Source organism: Blennius ocellaris, assembly GCF_963422515.1.
Source record: "Blennius ocellaris genome assembly, chromosome: 10".
Taxonomy (NCBI): domain Eukaryota; kingdom Metazoa; phylum Chordata; class Actinopteri; order Blenniiformes; family Blenniidae; genus Blennius; species Blennius ocellaris.
The window spans coordinates 7,035,212-7,048,313 of NC_137659.1; the positions used below are offsets into that span (position 1 = coordinate 7,035,212).

The 13,102-nt window shown below is 41.4% G+C and overlaps 1 protein-coding gene across 1 annotated transcript in view; it reads left to right on the forward strand.

Moving 5' to 3' along the window:
- col11a1b (collagen, type XI, alpha 1b) overlaps positions 1-13,102 on the forward strand; it is an 81,603-nt gene that overhangs the window by 39,577 nt on the left and 28,924 nt on the right. The window contains exons 27-40 of the mRNA XM_080503366.1: positions 304-357; positions 438-482; positions 1,293-1,346; positions 1,432-1,539; positions 2,835-2,888; positions 6,252-6,305; positions 7,828-7,872; positions 8,169-8,222; positions 8,549-8,593; positions 8,886-8,939; positions 9,078-9,131; positions 10,008-10,061; positions 10,412-10,519; positions 10,865-10,954. Of these exons, the coding sequence (XP_080359492.1) occupies positions 304-357; positions 438-482; positions 1,293-1,346; positions 1,432-1,539; positions 2,835-2,888; positions 6,252-6,305; positions 7,828-7,872; positions 8,169-8,222; positions 8,549-8,593; positions 8,886-8,939; positions 9,078-9,131; positions 10,008-10,061; positions 10,412-10,519; positions 10,865-10,954 (873 nt within the window). The remainder of the gene's footprint in view (positions 1-303; positions 358-437; positions 483-1,292; positions 1,347-1,431; positions 1,540-2,834; positions 2,889-6,251; positions 6,306-7,827; positions 7,873-8,168; positions 8,223-8,548; positions 8,594-8,885; positions 8,940-9,077; positions 9,132-10,007; positions 10,062-10,411; positions 10,520-10,864; positions 10,955-13,102) is intronic.

Consider the following 13,102-nt stretch of genomic DNA (forward strand, 5'->3'; position numbering starts at 1 on the left):
GAAGAAAAAGACTCCACAGTTATCTAGACTTGGTCAAATGTATTTACATGATTGAGACATTTCTGAGACAGCGGTCATGAATTAATTCAGTAGATGAAAATTACGTTTTAATGTCTCTGTTGTATTGAATTTGACCAATTTGGTATTGTTAGTATTGTACAAGTTCTTGGGGGCTATTCTTTGCAGTTGACGCAATATCCCTGTGGCTGCAGAGCGTTCTCACATCTATGTGTTAGGGATCACAGTGTCCCCAAAAATGTCACCATTGTGCCTGTTTCTAAAGTGTTTTCTCTCGTTTTTAAGGGTCATACTGGTCCTATGGGATCCATCGGTTACCCTGGACCCCGCGGTGTCAAAGTAAGTCCTGCCCTCATCACATGCAGTAGTAATCTGCTATCAGAAAGCTCTACTTGCCCTTACATTTCTTCTCTTTACAGGGTGCCGAGGGAATCAGAGGCCTTAAAGGTGACAGAGGGGAAAAGGTAAACATCTCTCCATCATCCTCTCTTCATTCGATGTGGCTGACAGATGACATTCCTCGGAAAAAACGGAGCCAATCAGAGTTGTAATTCCTTCTCAAATGAGGCTTCCTTTTAATCCTGCGAATGGAAAAACTCTTAAAGGCCCATCAGCCTGGCAGTTAAATCCTCGTGCCACTGAGCTGTAATGGAGTGTGGAACATTAAACCAGAATGAGGCTGCTCTGTGGGGCAATTTTCACTCAAGATAGATCTATTGCCTTTTGTTTTCTTGGTTTGCATCGGTGGAACTTACCCTGTTGCAAGTTTTGTCTCGTTTTTAAGAAGTTAAACTTCTTTAGAAATTTGTTTTGGGAGTCAGAACACTGATAAAACCTTTTGTGCGTTCAGAAGTGTTTTTATAAGTTGAGCAAAAGATAGAATAAACTGTTATATTTCAAGACTGGATCTGTGTTTTATGAAGAGAAAACAGGTTATATCGTACAGCTATCATTAAAACTGCATTCTTAATTGTGACCAGCAGGTGTCAGTAAACCAGCACAGGAAAAAAGCAGACAAAGTGAAAACTTTACAACCGCTCATATGAGACCTGGGTTTGCTACAAGACTGGTTATCCTGACCACTCTGTGAGAGTAAATCAGACATTCTGGAATAGAGGAAATTAAATGTAAATTGCTTGTATTTCAGTGATGTCAGTTTTATTATCTCAAGGGCATACTTGAACTGATCGTTATTGATGGAAGTATTCATCTTTATTGGGAAATTAAATATTTCATTGAAATTGATTCAACAATCGTTTGTCTTTCATCTGCAGGGAGAAGATGGATTTCCTGGTTTCAAGGGTGATATGGGCCTGAAGGGTGACAAGGTGACGCATCATTCTAATGAGGAAATTTGGCATTGTATTTGCAAAGACTGAAATAAAAGTATTATTTGGTTCTCTCTACTTGCAGGGTGAAGGTGGAGTCACTGGACCCAGAGGAGAGGACGGTCCCGAGGGTCCCAAGGGCAAGTCAGGCCCCGGCGGAGAATTAGGACCATTAGGATCAGCTGGAGAGAAGGTATATAAATCCATATCATATGGTGTTATGTACTGTATGCTTATTAAATGGGATAGTAAGTTAGTGCAAACACTTAAAACGTAATGTTTGACTAATGGCATTCATTAATAAATAAGTCTGTCTGAAGACACTTCCTTGGTTTTGCTCCACATTTCCTTCTGTAGATTCTCTCCACACCCCCCAATCATCTGTAAGACCATCCCAGTTTAATTGGCCCATGTTGCCAATATTTCTCCATGGAGCTTTGATCTTGTCGTAGGGTATCCTGCTTCTCCATTCTGCAGTATTTATGCTTCGAACACATTAGTAGTAAAAGGTTACAGCAACGCCTTCCCAGTTCAAATTCAAGGTGAAGGAGAAGTCTTTGAAGATAAAGAATAATTCATCCTCTCCATATTATAGTTTTCTTCCTATGGAAGATCTTCGTGCTACATGTCCTCCTGAATATTAAAAATATATTTTACGTTTCGCATGCATCATCATGCAGCAAAGACATATATTTTGTATTAATGCAATTACTCTGAAAATTCCAAGATGTTTCAGATTAAAGACGATGCTGTGATGTGAGCAGACAACAGTTATCACAATCTTACAACCTCAGATGACCTGAGATGATCTTTAAACATTTCAATGAGGCTCCTGCCGACCAGCCAATAGAAATGCAGCATGAAATGATGCAATCGCCAATGCGCCTCTGGCGCTGCACCCAAACAATGGTTTGAAACTCCCCGTGAAAGTTAAACACGCCATATTTTCCATCTGCTCCTCTTCACTGCATATAAATGCTTGGAGAACAATGGTTTTATTTTTGGTTAAGTTTGTTTATTTATCTCCTGACTGAGCACGTGGTTTCCATGGAGGATGTACTGCGGCGGGTCCTCTCGTTAACTGACGTAGCCTCCAATTTAGTGGATGTTGAAATTTTACAATCAAACTTTTGTGTTTTAAATGGAGCTATGTGCCCTGCAATAAACTGATAATAGTGTTATAATAGCTGTAAATGGTATTACTCTGATCGTATATAAATATTCCACTTGACCTAAGCAGAAGGTGAAACCACAAGGAGCAGTTAAGCAGAGTCCCGCGTAATTCTTGATAAGTGTGCAGCATCTGAAAGGAACCGCAGTGAATCCACATGTACAGTAACACCTCTTTAGAGATGAGGTCATTTTCCTAACCGTGGCATTAAATTGAATCAACTTTACGGTTATGAGTTTAACTTGTGTGAACTTTACTGCTGTCTCCAACAAGATCTCTGGTGGCACAATGACCATCTTTGTTTTGTTGTTTTTTAGGGAAAACTTGGAGTTCCTGGATTGCCTGGATACCCTGGAAGACAAGGACCGAAGGTGAATAATAATAACAATAATGATAATAATAATGATAGATTTGTTTTATTACTGAATCCCCCTGCTCACGATGAGGTCAACAATAAGAGCCAACTGAGGTTAATGTGTTGGACACAGGCAGTTCTTAGTAATATGGTGTGTTGAAGGATTTCTTTCTCTGTGGTCATGCATCCCATTCCACTTTATGGTTGTTTTATGTTCATTGAAGTAACCAGAAGCATGTATTGATGCCTCCCCATGTGTGTGTGGGTTTCCTTCTGGTAATCCAATTTTCCTCCCACAATCTTAAAACATGCATGTGAGGTTAATTGGTGACCTTAAGATGCCTCTTGGTGTGAATGTGAGTGTGCATTTTTGCCCTGTGGTGGACTGATAACCCGTCCAGTGTGTGTCCTGTCCTCGCCCATAGTGAGTTGGCACTGGATCCAGGGCTGGTGGATCGGTTATACCATAATATAACATGAGTTCTATACAGAGAAAACAAAGTGAACCAGATTCCAACCCTTAAAAGGAAAACGAAGCCAAAGAACAAAAAAAATCTCCTTCATGAGGACCTCCACTGGCTTGTGTTGTAGTAGTCACACACCTGAGAGAAAGCCTCCCATGCTTGTACATGTTGCTATATAACGCACATTGATTTTTATTGTGATTTTATAGCCTTTCATCCACTCCTGTATTGTCAACAGACACACACAAATCTAATCCTGCTCCCACGTGTCTTTTGCAAAATCTGCTGATCTGCTGACTTGACTCCAACACCCACAAACACAAACCCAAGCAGACATCATCCGAGCCCTCTCCATGACTCCGAAACAAGCATCACTGGCACGGTCACCTGCTGCCGTCATCAACTGTCTCTCTTCCTTAGACTTTATCTGGCAGTCTGGCATTCCTTGTACTGTAGCTGCAACTATATACAGATTTGCTGCTGTGGCTGCTTCCTCTCTGCTGCTGTCAGCAGTGACACCTTGGCACTGATATGATGGGTCACATACACCCGGGCTTACAGTGTGGGGATCGGCAAGACTCCGGCTCCTTCTGTTAATGTCAGCACAATTTGAGCTGTGGGTGCCCCACAAATTATTAAGGGACTAGAATAAATTAAAGGAAGTGGAAGGGATTCAGAAGCGATGTGTTAAGATCTGGGCTACAATAAATCTTAGATCATAGATTTGCAGATACTTTAATATTTCTAACATTTTGTGTTCTGTTGCTTTCTGGCAATTTCTGCATATTTCACTTTGGTTATGGTTAGGATTATAGTTCAGATTTGTGTGAATTGACATGAATGACGCAGAGTGATAAAGACTAACAGCAAAATCTCAAAAACACAGTTTGTATTGTATCTATGCGATCTCATATGAGTGTCAAGGATCCGCTTTTCTTTTAATTCTTTTTGACTTCAGCCTAGATCAGGGGTGTCAAACATAAGGTCCATTGGCCAAAACCGGCGAGAGGCTCCAATCTAGCCACCAAACCACCAAGGAAATTCTAATGAAACGATTGATTGATTTTAAAACAAATTTCTTAAGGATAGTGGACACGACACAGCACTACCTGAGCTGAGATATCTGTGATGCTTAGAGGAGAAGTTATCAGGTGGCTGAGCCCAAAGATACAAGAGAAACAAACTCAACTGGACTGTCTCTCATACATGCCCTCTGCATAATTTTATAAACCTCCTGCCAAACAGGCAACAGTATTGAACAGGACCACAGAGTTCGCACTTTCTCCAACGATGATCGACTTTCTTGTGGCTTAAATGTCGTGGTTGCGTCAGACCATCATCCAACTTCTAGAAGTTCTGCCAGTGTAAGGTGTAGATCACGAACTGCCGTGGTGACCCTGGGGAGGAGCAGCCAGAAGACAATCGTCATAACGTCTTAAAAACTGCTTTTGTATTGCAGTGAACACCTCCTGACTTGCTTTCATGCATGACATGAAAAATCTCTCAGTGAGTGCAAAGTTAGTCATCTCCAAAACTTCAAAAACTGTGAAAACCTAATTTAAGAACAAGGTAAATAGATGTCTGTAACTATTGGGATGTCTTTGTAGGCCAACTAATTTAATCTTTTTTCAGACTTTAATTTCTTCATGACGAACTGAAAGAGCTCAGGTGCTGTTTGCTTTGTGGATTAAAACCAAAAGCGTGTGTGTTTATTCTGCAGAGCACCATCAATGTTTTTAAATGTCACCCTGTCCTCAGGCGGAGGAGCGGGGGTCGTGTTCTCGGCCCATCAGCGACCTTTATCCCCCTCCATCAGCGTGTGCACCAATACCCTCCACTGGCTGTGTTTTTGGCTGCTGCACCCAATCACTCTCCGTTAACAGCTTTGCCACACCGTTAATTCTGGATGCCATTTGTGGTATCTTCACTGGACTGTCTTGTCTCTGAAGCGCGAGTGAGGCATGTTCAGTACCAGCTCTCCTTTCAGTTTACCATAACTGCCCCTCTGTGAAAAAAACAGATAACCCTGCATATATCTCAGTTTCCTGCTGCCTCCACAGTGTTGGGGCTGTTTACCTTTTGCAATTCTTCCCACGCTGCCTTGTTGTGGTGCCCTTGCCCGTACAGCACAGCATTATTCCTCATTTGCATATGCATGTGAGAAGTAATGAGCACAATAGATGTGCGGTGTATCAGAAAACTTTTCAAAACACCAAGTTGTGCCATAACCTTGGTGTTGAAGAAATATTTAACTTGAACTTGGTTTATGCTGCCTAATTATGGAGAAAGTGAAGGTCTGTCAGTTAAGCTGCCCGATACTCCAGTTATTCATCCAACAGCGATGCCCTCCTCGCATTTGTTAGCCTGGCACCATCACTGCTATCAGACGGCACAGACAGCAAAATCCCAATAACTAAATGGCTGATGGGTATCAAAGAGGATCTTCTGTTTCCCCTTTCATTGTCTTTATTTGCTCGCACCGCCTTTTTTATTTATTTATTTCTTTTAATCCTCCTCTTTGGCGTCCTCACAAATCTAACACGTGGACAACACTCTGTCAGAAAGGCCCTGAGTTACTTTCCCCTTGACTCCATTATGGACATTAAAAAAGGCGCTTAATTAGCTACATTAGCCACAATTTATAAGAGAAGACCTACGATAACAATCAGCCAGCCAACAGGCAGTCTTTTCAGTCTCTGACAGTTTCTCTTTGAATTACTCTTGGTCATTAAAGTAAAATACATTCTTTCTTTCTTTAGTGAGGCTCTTAGTGGACAGAGGCTCTGGTCCTCCCTGCTGATGCCCACACTTTTCTTACATATTACATATTTTTTAGAGTTTCTCGGGTTACATTTGTTCTCTCTGTCTCCCCTGCTGTTCCTCTTGCTCATTTTCTTTCTGTTTCTACTTTGCAGGGTTCCAATGGCTTCAATGGATTCCCAGGAGCAAATGGCGAGAAAGGAGCCAGAGTGAGGATTTATGTTTTATACCATCTCTTCTAGTTGCAGTGGTTTACGCTCTCGCCACATAGCAGAAGGGTCACGGCTTCAAATACCGGCCAGGCAATTCTGTGTGGGGTTTGCATGTTCTCCTTGTTCTCCATGTTTTTGCAGGTATTTTGGTTTCATCCCACAGTTCAAAAACATGCATATAACATTACTTGTTAGGGATGACAATCGAAAATAGTTTTATTGTTGAGGAACCGGTTCCCAGTGTTTCAATTCCTTGGAATCGTTTGCCAGATTTGTAAATGATTCCCTTATCGATTCCAGTGGGTGCAAATGATGTCACCACACACATTACGCAGGATAACAATGGGGAAACTTGCAATACTTGCAAAGTGGGTATTTCATCATAGGGTGGAAATACAACCAATATGCGGAAACATTTGTATGCACAGCAGTGAAAACTTTGAATAAATGTCGCATTTTCGACGGTGAACCTCAACGCTCTGCTGTTTATGCTGCAGGTTTCCTTTCCCAATGAGAATTGATAAAGACTGGATTGAAAATGGAATCGGAATCAGAAAAATCTCATGATGGACTGAGTGACCTGTCCAGTTAAATGATATAGAAGATGGATGGTTGGATGGATGGATGGATGGATGGATGGATGGATGGATGGATGGATGGATGGATATCTTTAAAAAGGAAATGCATATAGGTTGAATGAATATTAAAACACATCATGGTCAGTGTATGTTAACATTGAACCTCATTGGAATCTCTCATTGTCAACAATATACTAAAGTTTATGAATTCAGTTTGATCAAAAGTGCTGCTGCTGGTAAAAATGTGAATATCAGTGCTTTCAGAGCCCGTTTGTGGGTGAATCACACAACAAAAGTGCACACACGAGTGCAATGAAGCAGAAGAGATCGTTGAACCTCTCACTCTGAAATCGCTGCTATTTGTTTGCTGCTGAAACAGCCGCTGCTCTTCCTGGAAGACCTTTTACAACATTTTGTTAGCTGGCTTTCGGGACTTGCTTCTTTTTTAGACATCTGATCATCAGCGGGGGAGGCGATAAGGCCGGGCTTTTCCATTTCATCCCCGGAGTGCAGGGTCGTGTAGAGATCAGCGCCAAAACTCCCAAAACTATCTTTTCATATTGAGAGGGTCTCCCACGAAAGAGTTTTCTCTCGATGGAGAACTGAACGCATCATTCATTGAATGATTGTAATTGTCGCGAGGTCCTGTTCACTTTGACAGTGAAAGTTGCAGAATGAACATGGTTGGCTCGTCTGTGGTCTCAGACTGACACTGAAAGTCCGATGTCAAGCGCCGGTGTGTAATCACTTGATTTTTGTCCAAAGATGGTCAGATGCTTCTATTTGATGGCTGACTCAAACTCCCACAGGAACTGTCTGATGTTGAATTGTTTTTGATATCAAAAGCTCAAACTTCCACGAAGGACAAAAAAAAAAAAGGGCCTACTTTGGCTACAAGGTGTGATTCTCTCCTAAATCAAAGCTTTTGTTTTTCTTTCCAGGGAATTGCTGGCAAATCTGGCCCAAGAGGGCAACGTGGCCCAACGGTAGGCTATTCATCTGTCTGCCAACTCCAGCCAAGCCCTCCGCTTCAATGATTTATTGTGCTTAAAATGAAAATCTCATCTTTTGTTTGCTTGTGTCTGGGGCTTTTGTTTTGTCTTTTGAAGAGGTGCGTGGGATTTTTAGGTGGGCTGAGATGACTCTTGACATTGATTACCTGCCGTTTATGAAATTACTTTCTTTTGTTTTGTGATTTTTTTTATTGTTTTGTTTCCTAAAAGTGATCGCAACTCCTCCAGCTTGTGAATACTGGGTTGTTTATATATTTCCTGATACATAGGGTCCCCGTGGGGGGCGCGGTGCTCGAGGACCAACTGGAAAACCAGGTGCAAAGGTGAAATCCCTTTTTCATGATAATTTTTGCAGAATCCTAATATTTATTTGTAGTTTTATGCTAAATGTTTATACACAGAATCTACATCCATCATCTCTGGCAATGACAGTTAAATGCTATTAGTCTCACACACGCACAAAAGAATATATTCAGTCATTTGCATGTTTGAAACGAGATGTTTACTTCTGGATTCTGTGGAGAAATATATTGGCTCACTGTGTAATTCTAATGTGAGTGCACTGCATAATTTTTACCCAAATTTCACAGTTTGACAGTGAAGACAAAGCTCACATCACTTCTCTGTGCTTCTCGTCGTTTTTCCTCAGGGCACCTCAGGCAATGACGGACCTCCCGGCCCACCAGGGGAGCGCGTAAGTGTTGCATTGTGTTTGATCACTACCTCCTGTTATGAGCAGTTAGCGACAGCAGCAAGACACTGGAGGCATTGTGCAATTCAAAACCACCCTGTCCTAATCAGATATCCGTCAGAAACAATGTTTATTCCAATCAACAATATCTTATTTACATTGGAAAAACCTCTACAGGCTGAATTTGACAAGACAAAATCTAATTATATACCAGGTGCATGTCATTTTGTGTTTCTCATCCTCTGGCCTCTCGACTCATTCGTCTTGGGTTTTTTTTGTTTTTTTTTCATTTCAGGGACCTCAAGGACCGCAGGGACCTGTCGGTTTCCCCGGACCCAAAGGACCCAATGTAAGTAGCTGCTGTCAGGCTGTCTATGTGCCGGCACCATTCCCAAGCACGCTGACATTTTATCACGTCGGCTTTTCAAATATTAATACATGGCTGACGCCTCGATGCTCATGAACTGTTTACCTGTTCCCTTGTCAGGGCCCGCCAGGAAAAGACGGGCTGCCCGGCCATCCTGGACAGAGGGGAGAGACGGTGAGTCAGATGTTGTGTACAGGAGTGCATTGAGACAGGTGGACGTACTGAAGTGCAAATATCTCCCTGCCAAAGTAGGTTTAAGTAGATTTTCAAGTATTATCATAGCTTCTACTTTGACTCGCTATACTTAATAATTGTAACAACTTTAAAGTACTTGTTGAGGATGATTTGACATAAGTAGGACAAACACGCATAGTTCACCGAGTCATCACATCTGTAAGTCTGTCATTTAATATTTATACAGTAAGAGAAGACCATGCTGCAACTCAATAAAATTGGAGTAAAAACTAAAGTTATAACAGTGAAAGTAGCTTTAGCACTGATAATTTGACATTGCTTTAGTTAACGTCCAGCCAGCCACTGGCAGGGACATAAATAAAATTGAATCATGATGTGCATCATTGCAAATGATTAAGTGAGCTTTGTCACAGCAACAAACGTCTCAGAAGCGATACTGCATTACTTTCACTTAAGTCAATTAAATTGTTACTTATGCTTTTAAAACTTGTGCCACTGTGGTTGTGACATGTTCACACTAAACAGCGGAGACTTTCTATACACACATAGGAGAATGATGCACAGGCGACAACAATCAAGTAAACAGAAGAGGTAGGAGATGACATAAAGTGAAAAAACTGAAAAGACACGAACAAGAAGAAATACATGAGATGTGCAGAAACAAAAATGTAACCTTCAAAAGAAGCTTGACACTAAACAGGGACATGTGAAACCAAAAAATTTGGAAAAAGTGACAATAATCAAATCCATAATAACAGCAAGAAAAACAAGGCCACACAGAGCTGACAAGACAAGAAGAGTGTGATAGATAACTGTTTTTTCAGAGTCAACATTCCATCTGTTTCACCTCCTCAGGGCTTCCAAGGAAAGACAGGACCCCCCGGACCTGGAGGAGTAGTCGGACCGCAGGTACGTTAATACAAAATTCACTGTGGTGGACGCACTTTAGCTCTTTTACACGAACCCTGCATCTTATACTGAGGAATCCTGCAACTCATCATGCCATGTTCCATTTAAACAATCCTCATAAACTGAACAACCTGTGTGTGAACTGCATTTATCAGGATGCACTTTACTCAGACCCCTCTTGAAGTTATAGGCAGAACTTTATTGCTTCTTTAACTTGTTTAGAACAATATCTGCGGCAGAATCACAGATATAAGTGTAATACTGAGATATTTCCAATCAACTGCTCTATATTGAATCTGTGTGTCAATTTGAACAATGCGGTCTTAACATGACTTGGTTTGATTTTACAGGGTCCGACAGGAGAAACAGGACCAGGCGGAGAGCGAGGACACCCCGGCTCACCGGGACCACCCGGTGAGCAAGGTCTCCCCGGGGCGGCTGGGAAGGAAGGTGGAAAGGTGAGTGTGCATCAATTTATTCGAATCCCTTTAATTTATTCTCATCGTGGCTCTCGGGGGGGCTTTTCAGTCGAGCTTGGTCCTTGTTAATATGTCAGATAAATGATACGTAGGTGAAATAAAACACAATTTTAGAATTTTTCTTTGTCTAGCAGCTTGTTAATTATCAGTAGATGTACTTGCTTTTTGTATTTCTTAATCACTTCCCATTGTGGCCGCACAGTGAGGTATAATTTCCTCTGTCATCCAACATATTTCAGTTTTCAAATAAAGCTTTAGTGTGTTAAGTGACTCGCTGCCGATGGCCCGGTGTCACTTAACAGGGTTATTTTATCTCCTGCGCAGGGGGATCCAGGTCCTTCAGGTCCATCTGGAAAGGCCGGACCAGCAGGGCTGAGGGGCTTCCAAGGGGCAAGAGGTCTTCCAGGGGCCATGGTAACACACTGACCACACACACACACACACCCACACAAACACACACACTTGTGCAAACACTCCCACATGTGCACTCTGAAATGTGTCATCCCACATACTGAGCATGCACCCAGCTGAATTTAGCTCCAAACCCCAATTACAGCACTAACAGCCTGCTGTTAAACCAAATGTGAGCCTTGGCAGTGGACACAAGCGGGAGATGTAGCACTGGCTCACAGAGAACGAACAGTAAGCACTGAGCCAGATACAACATTGATGTAGTTTATCATCATTTTAAAAAAGCAGTTTAGAAACAGGTTGCAAGTTGTTGAAAATTTTTTAAAAAAATTGCAAAACCTTTGAATTAGTGAAATATTAACCGCATCAACTGCAGCCAGGATTTTAGAGGCATGTGTTTATTGATGAAGAGGAGAAGATCCTCTCCTTTAGGGGATTGTCATTCTGTTTCCACTCCCCCAAAAAACAGCCTCATGATTTCAATTCACATCCACAACTTTGTGACTACCTCGCATGCACTCTCGCCTGCTGACTAACTGGAATTAATTCTCAAAAGGCGTGGGTATGAATTTGAAAAAGTTCAAGGAGAGAACAGCTGGCTGTTAGCGGCTGACTGAGGATCAGCTCGGGGAACTGTGGCTGGAGCTCATTTCAAGGCTGACCATTAAGAGAGCGCACGACAGCACTACCCAGACTTATTACGACCATTATGTTTGTCTCATGTGTGCAGCTGGGATGGCTTTTCCTTTTATAACGGCAGGAGACGCACACACACAGACGCACACTTCCAATTACACACGCTCTCTTAGAGTGCTGTTTGGTAACACACGTGAGCATGTGCACCTGTTGTGAGACTGAAAATAGCTAATGGCTTCAATTTTGTTTACATTGTGTACATGCAGGTACAACGTTTTTGATCGGCTGACGGAGATTCACACACATACACACACATAGACACACACATTCACAATCACACACACACTTCATCCCTTCTCAGTCTTAAAGAAAAGTGCAGTGCTGATCTATGAGCCAATAAATAACATTTGTTATGTCCAGTAAAGAAAGATCTTTCCAGTCTTCTAATGCACCACGGTGAAATGTGGAAGGTGGAGAGCTTGTTTGGCAGCCTCTGTACCCTCTGGCTTCCTTGGAGCCTGTAAATTAGTTATTATAATGAAAGTCTTTACTGCCTCTGGTGAGCTATGTTTTCCATATGCAGTTTCTTCCTCCCGGCGCTGTGATTCAACACAGCCACTGCCATTCAAGGACTGGGATCTCAAAGAGTTGACGGAGGCTCCAAAGACAAACTGTACTATACTGCAACTTTTATTTTCTTTGAAGCTCATTTAAGCAATTTACTCCTTAAATAATGCAAAGATGCCTACTGATTAAGTTCTTTAAGCAACATGCCACTTTGCATTGGTTATTAAGTGAATGGTTTTGAATATTGCTTTTCAAACAATCAATATTTGTTTGCAATTTGAACAAAATTGACATTTCCAAACATAACCCTCCACTAAATGTCGTAAATTCTCCCTCAGCAGCAGGCTAATAAGTCCTATTTCCTTCTCCCTACTAGTTGGGGGTTTTATATGTCTATTTATCTTTACAAACAAGCACAACAAGGCACATTTATTTGTATAGCGCTATTCAGACACAAGGCATTTCACAGTGTTTTACAAGGAAATAAAGAAAAGCCTTTCAAACAAGGCCACCGATCAATTTTTCAGGAAGAAATAGTCATTCCAATAGATTAAATCCAAAAGTCCCATTTATCATGACACTAATCTCAAGATAAAATGTGTGTATCAATTTATTTCAAACCTCCTCTTGAAACATCATAATGATGAATTTCATAGTGACTTTAATTCTAATTCCTATGACTTCCACTCTATTGAGGTAGAAGGGCAAATCTCAGAAGAGAAATATGCAGAAAACATGCAGCACATTAAAATTGACTTATCTAAAAAAAAAAAAATGGCTACAATTTTGTCTTGACACTAAAAACAAAAAGAGAACAGATGTTACTAGTTACCATAAGATCGCAAATAATCAGAGACTTAGACTGCATCTTTACATTTTGCCTAATTTGCAAGTTAGCCTGTGATTACCAAGCTCTCCAACTATACTAGCTTATTGGCCAGTACACAC